This window comes from Eptesicus fuscus, chromosome 11 (genome assembly GCF_027574615.1).
Source record: "Eptesicus fuscus isolate TK198812 chromosome 11, DD_ASM_mEF_20220401, whole genome shotgun sequence".
Taxonomy (NCBI): Eukaryota; Metazoa; Chordata; class Mammalia; order Chiroptera; family Vespertilionidae; genus Eptesicus; species Eptesicus fuscus.
In genome coordinates this window covers 87,862,242-87,874,773 of record NC_072483.1, presented here as the reverse complement: position 1 = coordinate 87,874,773, position 12,532 = coordinate 87,862,242, and the positions used below count along the sequence as shown (strand labels likewise).

The window sequence follows — 12,532 nt, the reverse complement described above, 5'->3', positions numbered from 1 at the left end:
CGGCTACTATTAAATTCATGAATGTTTTTTGCTTAAAAATATTAGTGAATGTTACATGGCTAAGGCAAATGCTGTCTGTCTGTGACTGAAAAACAGCATTATTACTTTGCTTGTCTGATTTCAATGTCTTCACGTAGGCTGAGGGTCAGGCGATGGGCCTGGAAGGCGCTTGCTCATTGGAGCGGTTGTATTAGGCCAGTGGTAAGGCTTTGGAGTCCTGTTTTTTGTCAAAATCGATATTTTTAACGTGTGTTTGTACAGCTCTGGATTTTGGAGTCCGGTTCACCGAGTTGTAATTTACACAGTGAAACTCACCCTTTTCTGTGTTTGGCTCTGGGAGTTTTGGCAGCACATGCAGGCATGTGGTTACCACCGCAGTCAAAATAGAGATCATTTCTCTCGTCCCAGAAAGCTCCCTGTGCCCTTTGTCATCAGCCTCTTCTGCACCCTGGTTACACTCATCTGCTTTTCTGTCCCTGAAGGTATCTTTTCCAGAACATCCTATCCATGGGATCATACAGTATGGTACACCTTAAGGCTGCTTGTAATTAGTGTAAAGCCATTTGGTATTCATCCATGTTGCTGTATCATAGTTTGTGGTCCAACATCTAGATATAACACAGTTTCTTTACCCATTTGCCAAATGAAGGACATTTGGGTTGTTCCCTGTGTAAATATTTTTTATATTTAACATATATTTTTATTTCTCTTGGGTAAACATATATTTTTATTTCTCTTGGGTAAATATCATGAGTTGGGTTTCTGGATCCTGTGGTAAGTATATGTTTGAATAACAGACTGCTCAGCTGTTTTCCAGAGGGTGTGTATCATCTTGCACTCCCACCAGTGCATATGAGCTGCAGTTTATCTCCATTCTTACCAACGCCCGGTATTGTCAGTGCTTTTTGGTTTAGCCTTGTAACTGGTGAGCAGTGGTAGATGATTGTGGCTGTCATTTGCATTTCTCCAATGACTAATAATAGTGAACATCTTTTCATCTGCTTATTTGCCATCCACAACTTGAATTGTCTCTTCAAATTTTTTAACCATGTTTAATTCAATTGTTTGCTTTCTCACTATTGATTTTTCAGAGATTTTAAAATATAGTCTCATATTAATTCTTAAGAAAAAAATGTATACATACAAATATTTTATCAGGTATATGTGTTACGTTTATTTTCTTCCATTTTATGCCTTGTCTTTTCATGCTCTTTTAAAGAGCAGTTTTATATTTTGATGCTTAGTTTATCAATCTTTCAAATTCTATGGATCATACTTTTTGTGTCATCTCTAAGAAATTTAAAGTAAGATCACGAAGATTTTCTCCTTTGTTCGTCTCTAGAAGGCTTATAATCTTAGGTTTTGCAAGAAGTCTATGATCCTATTCAAATTAATTTTTGTATATCATTCAAGGTATGGTTCAGGTGCATGTTATTGTCAGGTGGATGTCTGATTGTTCTAGTACCTTGTATTATTGGGATATGATTATACCATAAATTCGCCTTCTTAAATTATACAGTTCAGTGGTTAGTATATTCACAAGTTTCTGCACACATCACCACTCTCTAATTCTAGAACCTTATTATGCAAAAAGAAACCCAGTACCTGTTAGCGGTTACTCCCTGTTCACCCCTACCCCAGCCCCTGGCAACTGCTGTTTTCCTTTCTGTCTCTGGATTTCTCTCTTCTGGACATTCATATAAAAAGCATCAACCAGTATGTATGTAGTCTTTTGGATCTGGCTGCTTTTCACTTAGCATGATGCTTTCAAGGTTTATCCATATTGTAGCATATGTCAGTACTTGATTCTATTTATAGCTGAATAATATTCACTGTATGAATATACCATATTTTGTTATCCATTCTCAATTGATAAACATTCAAGCTGTTCCACTTTTCAGCTGCTAAGAATAATGCAATGAATGTTTGTACACAGTTTTTGGTGAGCATATATTTTTAACCTTTTGCACTCGGATGTCGAGTGTGACTCGACACGGTTAGCATTAGAATAAAGGAATCGAGAAAAAAGCAAGCGAGTGCAAAGGGTTAATTTTCTTTGGTTTATTTTCCCCAGGAGTGAAACTACTGGGTCACGTGATAATTCTGTTGATCATTTTAAGAAACTGCCAAACTTTTACAAAGTGACTACCATTTTACAATCAATCCCACCAGCAATGTATGAGGATTCCAGTATCTCCACATCCTCACTTGTCATTGTCTGCTTTAAAAAAAAAAAAAAGTATCACACAGACAGCAGTCACCATCCTCCTAGCTCAGTTCTGTTTCAGCAAAATGTTAAAGGGTGTTCATGATTCCAAGATTTCCCCAGACTGGGCTTCCCAGCGCTTACATGTGATGTACTTGCTTAAAAATAAAAACGTTCTAGACATACCTCAGTAGCTTTGCCACTTGCTCCATTGTTTAAAATTCCACAAGGCAAAATCCTTTGGATCTGTAGTAGACGTATAGTGTGGGCTACTTGTATATAAACATGGCCACATTTCCAAAATACTCTTTCAATCCAGCTGTGATGAGCAGTTTTGGGAAGTAACTTCTATGATAAATTAGAAGCAGCATTAAATAATGTAAGAACTCCTACTAAGGTCTATTGGTTTTACTTGAATATTACCAAAATAAAATAAAAATTTATTCTACCCATCTTACCTGATGTGAAGTATCTCACGTTGTTTCATGTATCAGTCAGCACTTCTTTTCTAATGGCTTAGTAATACTTACTGTGTACATATTCAGTGGACTCTTGAACAACACGGTTTGACCTGCCTGAGTCCACTTATACATGAATATGAATTATTTCTCTATTTTATTTCGTGTTGTTTTTTTTTCAAAATTCCTCTCAGCAGTATGTTGTAATTTTCAGCATATCAAATATTGAACATATGCTTTTAGATTTGTATTTGGTTAATTATTAATATTTAAATAAATGCCAAGTATCAGAAGAACTTCGATTTCTAGTAAATGTAAACTATGTAAATTTATAAAAACCCTTCTGCTGAAGACAACTAGAAAAGTTGAAAAAATATAGAAGAAAATTAAAATCATTTTTAAAATCATCATAGCGCAATCGGATTGAAAATCCCCAAATGTAAAGGTAGAGAACATGTTCATAAGATACTTTCTATTTTACAGTTGGAAATGTCCTGTTTAAATAAGTTAATATTTTTGGCTCTGGCTTAAGGAGTCTCTGTATAGGTAGTAAATGGATTTCTCTTCTCCTTTTGCTTTTCAAAGGTAGACGTAAACACATTAACCCACAGCCTGCAGGCTCTGGAGGAAAAGAATAAGGACCTGGCAGAGCAGTTGGCTTACCTGGAGCTTCAGCAAGAGGAGGCTGATTACCATGGGGTGGGTATGAAAAGGTCAGTCTTCAGTAGGAAGTAATGACTTAATGAGTTTTTAAAAAGAGAGACCTGAGGTCAGGAGATGGGTTTTTTCCCTCCCTCCCTCCCTCCCTTCCTCCCTCCCTTTCCTGTTTTAATGATTACCATGAGGCCTGAATAACTCAAGCTAAATGTGGCATAAACTCCTATATATTCCAACAACAGAGGAGTTAAGAAAACAATCATTTAAGGCAGCTATTAAACATCTGCTTACACAGATGATCTAGAATGCTGAAAAGCACAAAGATTGCTAATGTTTTAAAAATACCTGCTCTTCAGGAATTGTGAAGAAGAAACTTGTATTCTCCCCGTCTGACAGTTTCCTCCATTAGGTCATCAGTTGTAAGTTTGATTTCTGACAGCTATTTAACAAGGCCAGTCATTACAGATAAATGGCACAGTTCTTAAAATATCTTCTCCAAGTGGTAAAGGGGATTTTAAAGAGATGATTGGTCTGTGAAGAGCAAATACGTTTCGTATTGCCTTTGAATACTTGAATACTTGAAATTTAATTATTGCTTCTATAACATGCAAATAAGCTTTGGAAGTTCCATGGATGCCCTAATGTGAGTCTATCTTAATCTGAACTAAATTCTCTCAAACTGTGTCATAAGCTGCTCGTTACTTCAACTATGAAAAATTACAGAGTAAATGTAAGTCCTTTTACATTTTCACAGCTTTAGAGCCAGCCTGCCTAGGTTTTTCAATCTTGGCTGCGATTCTTGATTATGCTGCTTAACCTTTCTGAGCCTCAGTTTCTTAAATCTGTCAAAATGGAGATAATAATACTATTATTAGGAGGTTGAGGGTTGTTCAGGGGATTAAGTTAATACATGTAACGCATATATCGGACATCTAGCATTTATGGAATTCTTGGTATCTGAACTGACCCCGGGTAAGAAAGCCGTTGAGCTCCTATTGGAGTGACTAGAGGCACCAGCTAACTCGAGGAGGTCTCTCAGGCCAGTCCTCCCTCCGCTGAGACTAAAGATTCCTCCATGCCCTTCGCTTGTTGGCCAGGGCTCAGCTGGGCTTCTTCCGCCTTCTCCTTTTGGCCGGTCTGGAAGACCGCCTCTCAGCCTGCGCCCACACCGTGAGCAGGTCTGTGGCCTTACCTTGCTACTGACTTTGACAGATCTTGCCAGTGATTTGGTCAAGGTTGATTCTTGCCTGCAGACCACACTTCTTGATAAGGTCTCCCAGTGAGAGCTCACCCCTCCAGCTGCAGACCTGTGCCTCTCCTCTTAGAATCTCTCTGACCACGGCTGCTGGCAGGCACTGCAGTTGGCTGTAGCTGGCTGAGGACTGAGGTGGAGATTTCAGGGTTATTTTTAATCTGAACAATACTATTAAACCTATTTCCATTCAGTGCTGGCAGTGTAATTTGTGCTTTGAGAGTAAACACTTGAAATTCTCCATAGAAGCTTCCTTGTAGTCTGACCTCTTATTGATACACATGAGCGTGTGTTGTGTATGTCCTCCCACCCTCAACCCCCCACAGATTTGAACTCAGGCAATCCTGATTTCAACCCTCGGCTCCATTTATGTGTGACATGGTTCTTGTGTGTGGGGATATTCCCTAACTGGGGTTCCCTCAGCACACTGCATACCCATACCAGAATAACTGCTACAGCGATGCGAAATTGACCTGTTTATGCATCAGCCTTCACTCTCTTCTAGTGCAAGAACAGGAGTTACTAATCTTTATGCTCCCTGGCCTAGTGCCTAATAATATGCATGTATCAGCTGAAGAAACGCTGATGGAGGAGACCACAGAGCATCCTGTCTGCCCTGCGGACGGGGAGGATTAAACTGTGTAGAGTGCCCACCACAGGGCCTGGCATAGTTTCCCTGCATAAATACCGTTCTCTCACTTTCTCCTCACACCTTCTAGTTTTAAGTTTGTTTTTGCCTTTTCAGCCTTTAATAATGGTGTGATTAAGCCCATTCCCACAGGCAGTCATGCAGGAAAGCTCCGTGAGAGAAGACTTAAATGTGGGAAGGTGGCTATTGCTGATTTCAAGTTAAATGACTATCCTCCCCACCTTTCTTTTGGGTTCTAAACATTTCACATATACCACCAGACAAAATATAGTCCCCTGTGCAGCTAGAGCAGTAATGGCTTGAAGTTCAACAGGAACTGAATCTTAAACCAGGAAGATGTTCGGTCAGTGTACCACTGGCAAGTGTCAGAGTCGGTTCCATCTGCTGGGGACCTGTCATACTAGTTGTTAAGTATTTTGAATAAGATCTTTCTTACAGTCTTATAAAAAAAAGCTTTGCCAAAATGCAGTATCTGCCGTTTTTATGTATTCTTCTAACAGCTTCGGCTAACTTTCACAGCTTACCTGGATTTTGTAAATGATTTCAGAGATCATTTTGTGGCTTTCTTGGCAACCTGCCTTTGAGACCTTAAGATAATTTGTGTGCTTCCTGCTTTTCCAAGGAGTAAGTCTTTGTGTTTGAGTTAGTGTATATTCTTCTAGCCACTTGCATTTTTCTTTGTAACCTGTTTCTCAGGTGCTTTGCTCTGCATACTTAATAACCTCTATAAGTAGTATATACCTAGATTACTTAAGCAACGATTACTCTCAAGTCTGCCTTCCACAACTCAGAATTGGAGCTATTCACTCTTCTAAGTGGTCTTTCTCTAATTTTTGGTCTTCCATTGATTCTCTTAAGTACAGGGCCTATTCAAATAATCTGCAAACAGTAATTTAAGTTACTTCTTTCCCATTGATTTTCCTTTGACAACTGGTAACCATCTCTTTTTGTCATAAATTTAAATTTAAATAAGTGACCATGTGTCCAATATCAGATTTTTATTTTGCTTGAATAGTTTTCTCTTACCATTGCATTAGCATTCTCTTTAGTGGAAAAAGAAAGCCTTTTAAAGGTGTATTTAAAATATTAACAGAATTTCGATATGCTTTTGCCTAAAAGGGAAAATTTTATTGAAGAAAAAGGTGCCATTATTTTTAAAATTCCTAGACACCTTTTAAAAGAGACCCAGACCATCTAAGTTATTCCATGAAAAGCCTTTCCACATTCCAAGAAAGCTAAGTGATTTTTGAGTGATTAGTATTTGTTCTAGCTGGCATATTTTAGGTTAACTCTAGTCCTTGGTGTTTTTATACACTATCCCTACACTTTACAGCACTTTGGGGCACACTGATTTATAGAACTTGGAACTGAATTTTAATAACCAGGGTTTTACAGTTATGGTTTAGCTATTTTTGCAACATTACTGGCCATCCTTCCATTTATTTTTTTACTAAAGATGTGGTTAAAGCATAATCCCAAACTATAATGTTTCATTCATGGAATGATTTTATATCAGAGTTTCTAAAATAGAAAAGTTTTTTAAAAGGAGGCCTGTATGTCTTCCACAGACAGAAAATTGATGATTAATTTTATGGTAATACATTAGTATTAGTATTCTATTTTTTTGATGGAAGTCCACATTTCCCTTAGGTTATTTTGAAACCAATACTTTATTGGTCTGAATGCTTTTAAAAAAATATTTTCCTTTGCCTTAGTGGTAGCAACACAGAGATTTTTTTAAAAACTTTAAGAAACAATGTATGAAAATGCATATTATACATGCATTAAATATTGCTTTGATAAGACAAATACTTAGATGGTCATAATAGTTAATAGCCCACTGACACCTAATATTCAGTATACATTTTTATATTGAATGTGTGTAATTTTAGAGTAGATGATATACAAGGACTAGTGACTCTTATGTGGGTTTTTTTAATCAAGTCTAGACTGTCTAAAATTTCCTAATTCTTCTAGTTCAGGCAACTACTGAGGAGAAAACAAAATCTAGACTAGTATGCCCTCTTGTGCTATCATGAATATATTTCGAACTGAGGAAAATATGAGTTACGTGTTACTATATTGCAATCTAGTTTGAAGTGTGTCTTTTCTATTACTTGGAAATAAGTGTGTTGGATTCACAACACTTGAAATAAAGGGCAGTACAAAGTGATGGCTAAAGAATAGCTGTAACTGTTAGAGATAATGAAGAATTTCTCCTTGTAAATTAATATCCCTACATATATGGTTTCATCATTATCAACTTGCCCAAAGTTGAATATAACACAAAAGTCTAAATTCTTTGGCTTTAAATACTTAAAAGGTTCCCTGTTCTTTATTCACAAATAAAGCAAATGTAAGCCAGAAGTAGTGAATTATGTCAATATTTCCCAGGACCTTAAACTCCAGATTCACTGCAGATGGTCTGTAGTTCGGTAGGCAGCTTGAATGATCGAGGATTTGCTGTGTCTGTATTATTTCACAGTTGATTTGTGAAGATACTTTTGACATCAGTTTTTCCTGTTATCAAAAAACAACACTGAAATTTATTATGGAGGGTGAAACTTCCCTGTTTAATCACTAATCTTGTTCCCAAAGTACCAAGAAGGCCCAAAATTTAATCAAAAGAAAACTATGTTATACTTATTTCTCTGACAAAGGTTGATGGAAAAGACATGGGGGAAATGCCATTATTAAGTAGGCTGTTTGAATGATGAAAATATGTAATTTCGTGAATGATAGAGCTGTCAGTAATGTTTGTCCCAGATAACACCGTGTTCAGTGTTTGACACTGAGAGCGGAAGCCTCTCCTACGGCCTGAGGGCTGTGCAGTCTGATCTCGAACTGTATACATGTAACCACTGATACAGCCCCACGTCTGGGCTGGATCACAGCTACAAAGGAAGAATTGATGTAGCAGGAACAGAATTAATAAATAAAGAAGTGCCTCTGGGACGCGTGAGGCACTCGCCCTCCTGTCTGCCTCCCAGCGTGTTGCAGAGTAGCCCTTGGCTGTCTGGGAAGGAGAAGAGGCAGCCTAGCCGATAAGTAGGCATCCTGGTTGCGTTGGTGTGAAAGTGGTGAGGGGCAGACACTTGTTTAAGGAAAATGGTGGTTCCCTTGCATGCCTGGTGCACTGATCCATGTCTGTGCTTGCTTCATCAGCTTGCCCGACAGAAGGTGGAAAATGTCTTGGGAAAAATTACTCAGAGTAAAAATAAACTGGCCTATGAAAAGGGAAAACTCCAGGTATGAGGTTTTATTTTCTGAATTTTGTTGTCTAACCTTTTAATGCTAGTTGTCAGACTTAAATATTGATGAATTTTGAGAGGACCTCGTCTGTCATTTACTAATTATATAACTTTGGATCAGCCTTTGAACCTCCCTAATTTTGTTACTGCATTAAAATCTAGGTCAGTGATGGGCAACCTTTTGAGCTTGGTGTGTCAAACTTCGCCAATTGCTGCTTGGTATTCTATTATATAAATAGTAGAGGCCTGATGCACAAAATTCATGCACTCAGGGGGTCCCTCAGCCCAGCCTGTGCCCTCTTGGGAGCCCTTGGGGGATGTCCAACTGACGGCTTAGGCCCTCTCCTAAGCTGTCAGTCGGGCATCCTAGTGCTGCCAAGGAGGCGGAAAAGGCTCCCGCTACTGCCGCTGCGCTCGCCAGCCGTGAGCCCGACTTGTGGCTGAGCGGTGCTCCCTCTGGGGAGCACCCTGACCACCAGGGGGAAGCTCCTGCATTGAGCGTCTGCCCCCTGGTGGTCAGTGTGCATCATAGTGACTGATCATTCTGCTGTTTGGTCAATTTGCATTTTAGCCTTTCATTATATAGGACTAGAGGCCCGGTGCATGGATTCGTGCACTGGTGGGGTCTGGCCAGCCGGCCCCGCCCCCAATTGGGGTGGGGAGGGCCGATCGGGGGTGGGGCCAGCTGGGGCGAGAGGCAGTGAGTGGTTGGCCAGCTGGCCCCGCCCTTGATCTGAGGGGACAATCAGGGGCAGGAGGAGGCCGGGGGGAGGGGCCGCAGGTGGTTGGCTGGCCAGCCCCGCCCCCTGGTCTAACTCCTGGTTGAACTCCCAATCGAGGGGACAATTTGCATATTAGCCTTTTATTATGTAGGACTAGAGGCTGGGTGCACGAATTTGTGCATTGGTGGGGTCCCTCAGCCTGGCTGCTGATTGGGGCTCACCAGCCAGAGGGAGGGACCATGGGAGGTTGGCCAGCTATAGGAGGTTGGCTGTGGGAGCGCACTGACCACCGGGGGCAGCTCCTGCATTGAGCATCTGCCCCCTGGTGGTCAGTGCGCATCACAGCAACTGGTTGTTTGGTCGACCGGTTGTAACAGTCGCTTAGGCTTTTATATATATAGATTAGCTTTAAAAAAGAAAAAAAAAATCTGTGCTATGCAGAAATTATCACAATTTCTTGAATGTATTTTCACACTTTGGCGGTTCAGGGAGTTCTTACTCCGAAGCTCATTTCAAACTGTGAAAGGGCTAACATTGTAGGTATGTCCTACTTCATTTCAAATGTACCATATGTAGTAAAAAAAAAAACAAAACTAGAAAATGTATTGATTGCATTACTTTAAATACTTGCCTTACAAAGCATATCCAAATACGAGTTCCTTTCCATCTTCCTCTTAGTTGTCTCATAGTGTCCGTAGTGTTATACCTGCATCCATGTCCGTCTTGTATATTTGGGCCCTTGAAACAATGTGCGGATGTGACCTTGCCCGAGTGTCTGCTGCTCCTGAGGCGGCTGAGGCGCTGGCCATGGAGCTGCGTGGGCAGTCATGGCAGAAACCCCGAGATCTGGGCCGCGGGATGCATCTGGTTCTGGGTCCTTTCCCATTTGACTGTCCTGAGTTAGAAATCCTACCGAATAAGAAATCCAGTGTAAAAACTAAGGGCCATCGATAGAGCACATTATCTGACAAGCATTACGGCATTTTACCGAGCACCCGGCGGGGAGGCAGGGCGGAGTACCTGAGGAGCGCTGTGCGTGAGGACAGTCCGTGTTGTGCGGGAGGAGAGGCACATTGGAAAGTCTTCAGTTACGCAGCACTTCCCATTGGGTTCACAGGTTGGCGTTTGCTTGTGTTTAAAATGAGAGTAACCGCTGCATCAGCACCTCCCTGTGGAGGCAGCGTGTTCATTCTGAACCTGAAGTGGAAACCAGGAGGACTGGTTACTGGTGGCCTTGGGATCCACAGCACATGCGTTTCTCCTGTGCGCTGTGGGAAAGGGGGACAAAAACAGGCAAACGGAGAAGGAAGGACCCTGCTGATGGCTCAAGGCACAGTGTGCTCTCATGCAGCCTTTCAGAAAACTCTAGAAGCGCTCAGAGTTCAGCAGCTCTTTAAATGTCCAGAGCTCCAGCCACGGGTGCTTGCCCCACGGATAGGAAACAAGAAGATGCCACGAGAGAAAAAGTTGGTTTAAGTAAGAACTTGGGGGTGAAGTTTTCCCTGGTTTAAGAATAGGCTCAGTAATGTTAGTTGTTGATTTGTATGAGAGAGTTGGGAGTAAGAGGAAGAACATGTAGAAAAGCATATAACTTGGAGATTTGTGAGTAAATATTAATAATAATCATTTTAACCAAATGATCAAAATCTTTAAAGGCAAAGATATGAGTAGTCACTTTTATGTGTTAGTTCTAAAACACAATTCAGCATATAATTCCATTTATCCAATTTTTGTAATTCTGCCAGTGAAAACACAAGACTGTCTCCTTGCATGTTGACAATTCTAATGATCCATATTTTTTAAAAAGTTTGAATGCCAGATACCACAGTTGCTTTAAAATTGAAAGTTATTACCTACAAAGTGTCACTGTTATATTCATGAGTCATGTTAACACATTGGGACTGGACACAAGAATTCTCGCTTCATATTACACAGTGTTTTACAAAGTATCATACTTTAAAAAGATATTAGCTTATAAGAACATGTAATAAATAACTTCAAAATGCAATGGGTATTTAATTTTAAAGCGTGCCTTTAACGTTCATGTAAAACGTTTTTTGTACTCGTTCAATAGAAACTTAATCTGGCCACTGGGTAAAGCTAGCAATAAAACTACTGGCCCGCAGTGTGTTAATTTGGAGTTTCCATAAGCAGTAGAAGCCAAATGAATTATCTCTGTACATGTAAATGGGTTTAGCTTGTTTTAGCTGATGAAGTCGCTACGTATTTCAGTTGAGATAACATTCTTTGCATTAGAAAAACTTATGATTGCTTTTTACAGGTTTTAGCGATTCTCTAAATTTGTTTTGAAACTCATGCAATCTCTTTTTCCTTTTGGAGTATATAAGTATATACACAGTATCTTATTAACGAGGCTTACTTTTATCACTCTTTTGCTTTTCTCTAGATAAAAGTGAAACAGCTGGAAGAACAGCTCCATTCTTTCACTGAAACCTGCTCACAGAATGACCATCTGCGCAAGTTGAACAAGGCTCTGGAGGGCAAATACACTCAGGTGTGATTGACAGCTACCACACATGGCTGTTCAGCTGTTTTAACTCGTTCTTAAGACATGGATGCCTTTTTCCCACCTTACCATATAGTGCCAGAAAGATGAATATTCTCTCACTTAACTCAGCTCAGCAAGCATTCTTTAAACACACAGTATGTACAAGGTTCTGCTAAGCCGTCGAGGAGTTCACAAAGATGCCTGAAGCTCGCTCATGCTCTAATTTGAGGCTTAGAAATGTGCTCAATAAACTTTATTATGGAACAGAAAGTAGGACTTTCAGAAACAAAGCAGCTGGTATTTTGAGCATCGTAGGAAGCACATTACGAGGGAGCCTTCTAACTTTTGGCAGACGTGAGGAACAAGTCTCTGGATTTTGAGTTATAGGCACAAGACACACCTGAATCAGCTGCTTCCGTAAAGAGGTGTTAGCAGAACAGGTGTTTGCTTGTCAGCATGGTGACTGTTGAGATTGATAACATTTTTAATTGATTTTTTTTTAGAGAGGAAGGGAGAGAGAGAGAAATAGAATTAAACCCACAACCTAGGTATGTGCCCTAAGCGGGAAACGAACCAGCAACCTTTTGGCGTGCAGGACAGTGTTCCAACCAACTGAGCCACCCAGCGAGGGTGAGACTGATAACTTTTTAACCAATGAATAGAGAAAGTTAGATAAATAAAATATGTAAAATATTTTGTGAGGAAAATAATCCAGGAATGTGTTACTGAACGAAAGTGATTCATTTCAATAATTTACACATTTACCGTGTATATTATTTTTAAAAACATCCGCCACTCTCTAGCAGCACGTGTGATTTCTGTAGCTGT

General features: G+C 40.0%; 1 protein-coding gene across 6 annotated transcripts in view; it reads left to right on the top strand.

The window, feature by feature from the left end:
* The window catches only part of CCDC150 (coiled-coil domain containing 150), a 43,777-nt gene that overhangs the window by 16,346 nt on the left and 14,899 nt on the right, over nt 1–12,532 (top strand). For 5 of the 6 annotated variants that reach the window (XM_008146560.3, XM_028153193.2, XM_028153191.2 and 2 more), the window contains exons 13-15: nt 3,250–3,363; nt 8,388–8,471; nt 11,603–11,710. In XM_008146560.3, the coding sequence (XP_008144782.3) occupies nt 3,250–3,363; nt 8,388–8,471; nt 11,603–11,710 (306 nt within the window). The remainder of the gene's footprint in view (nt 1–3,249; nt 3,364–8,387; nt 8,472–11,602; nt 11,711–12,532) is intronic. The other variant, XM_028153189.2, reaches the window with a different exon arrangement.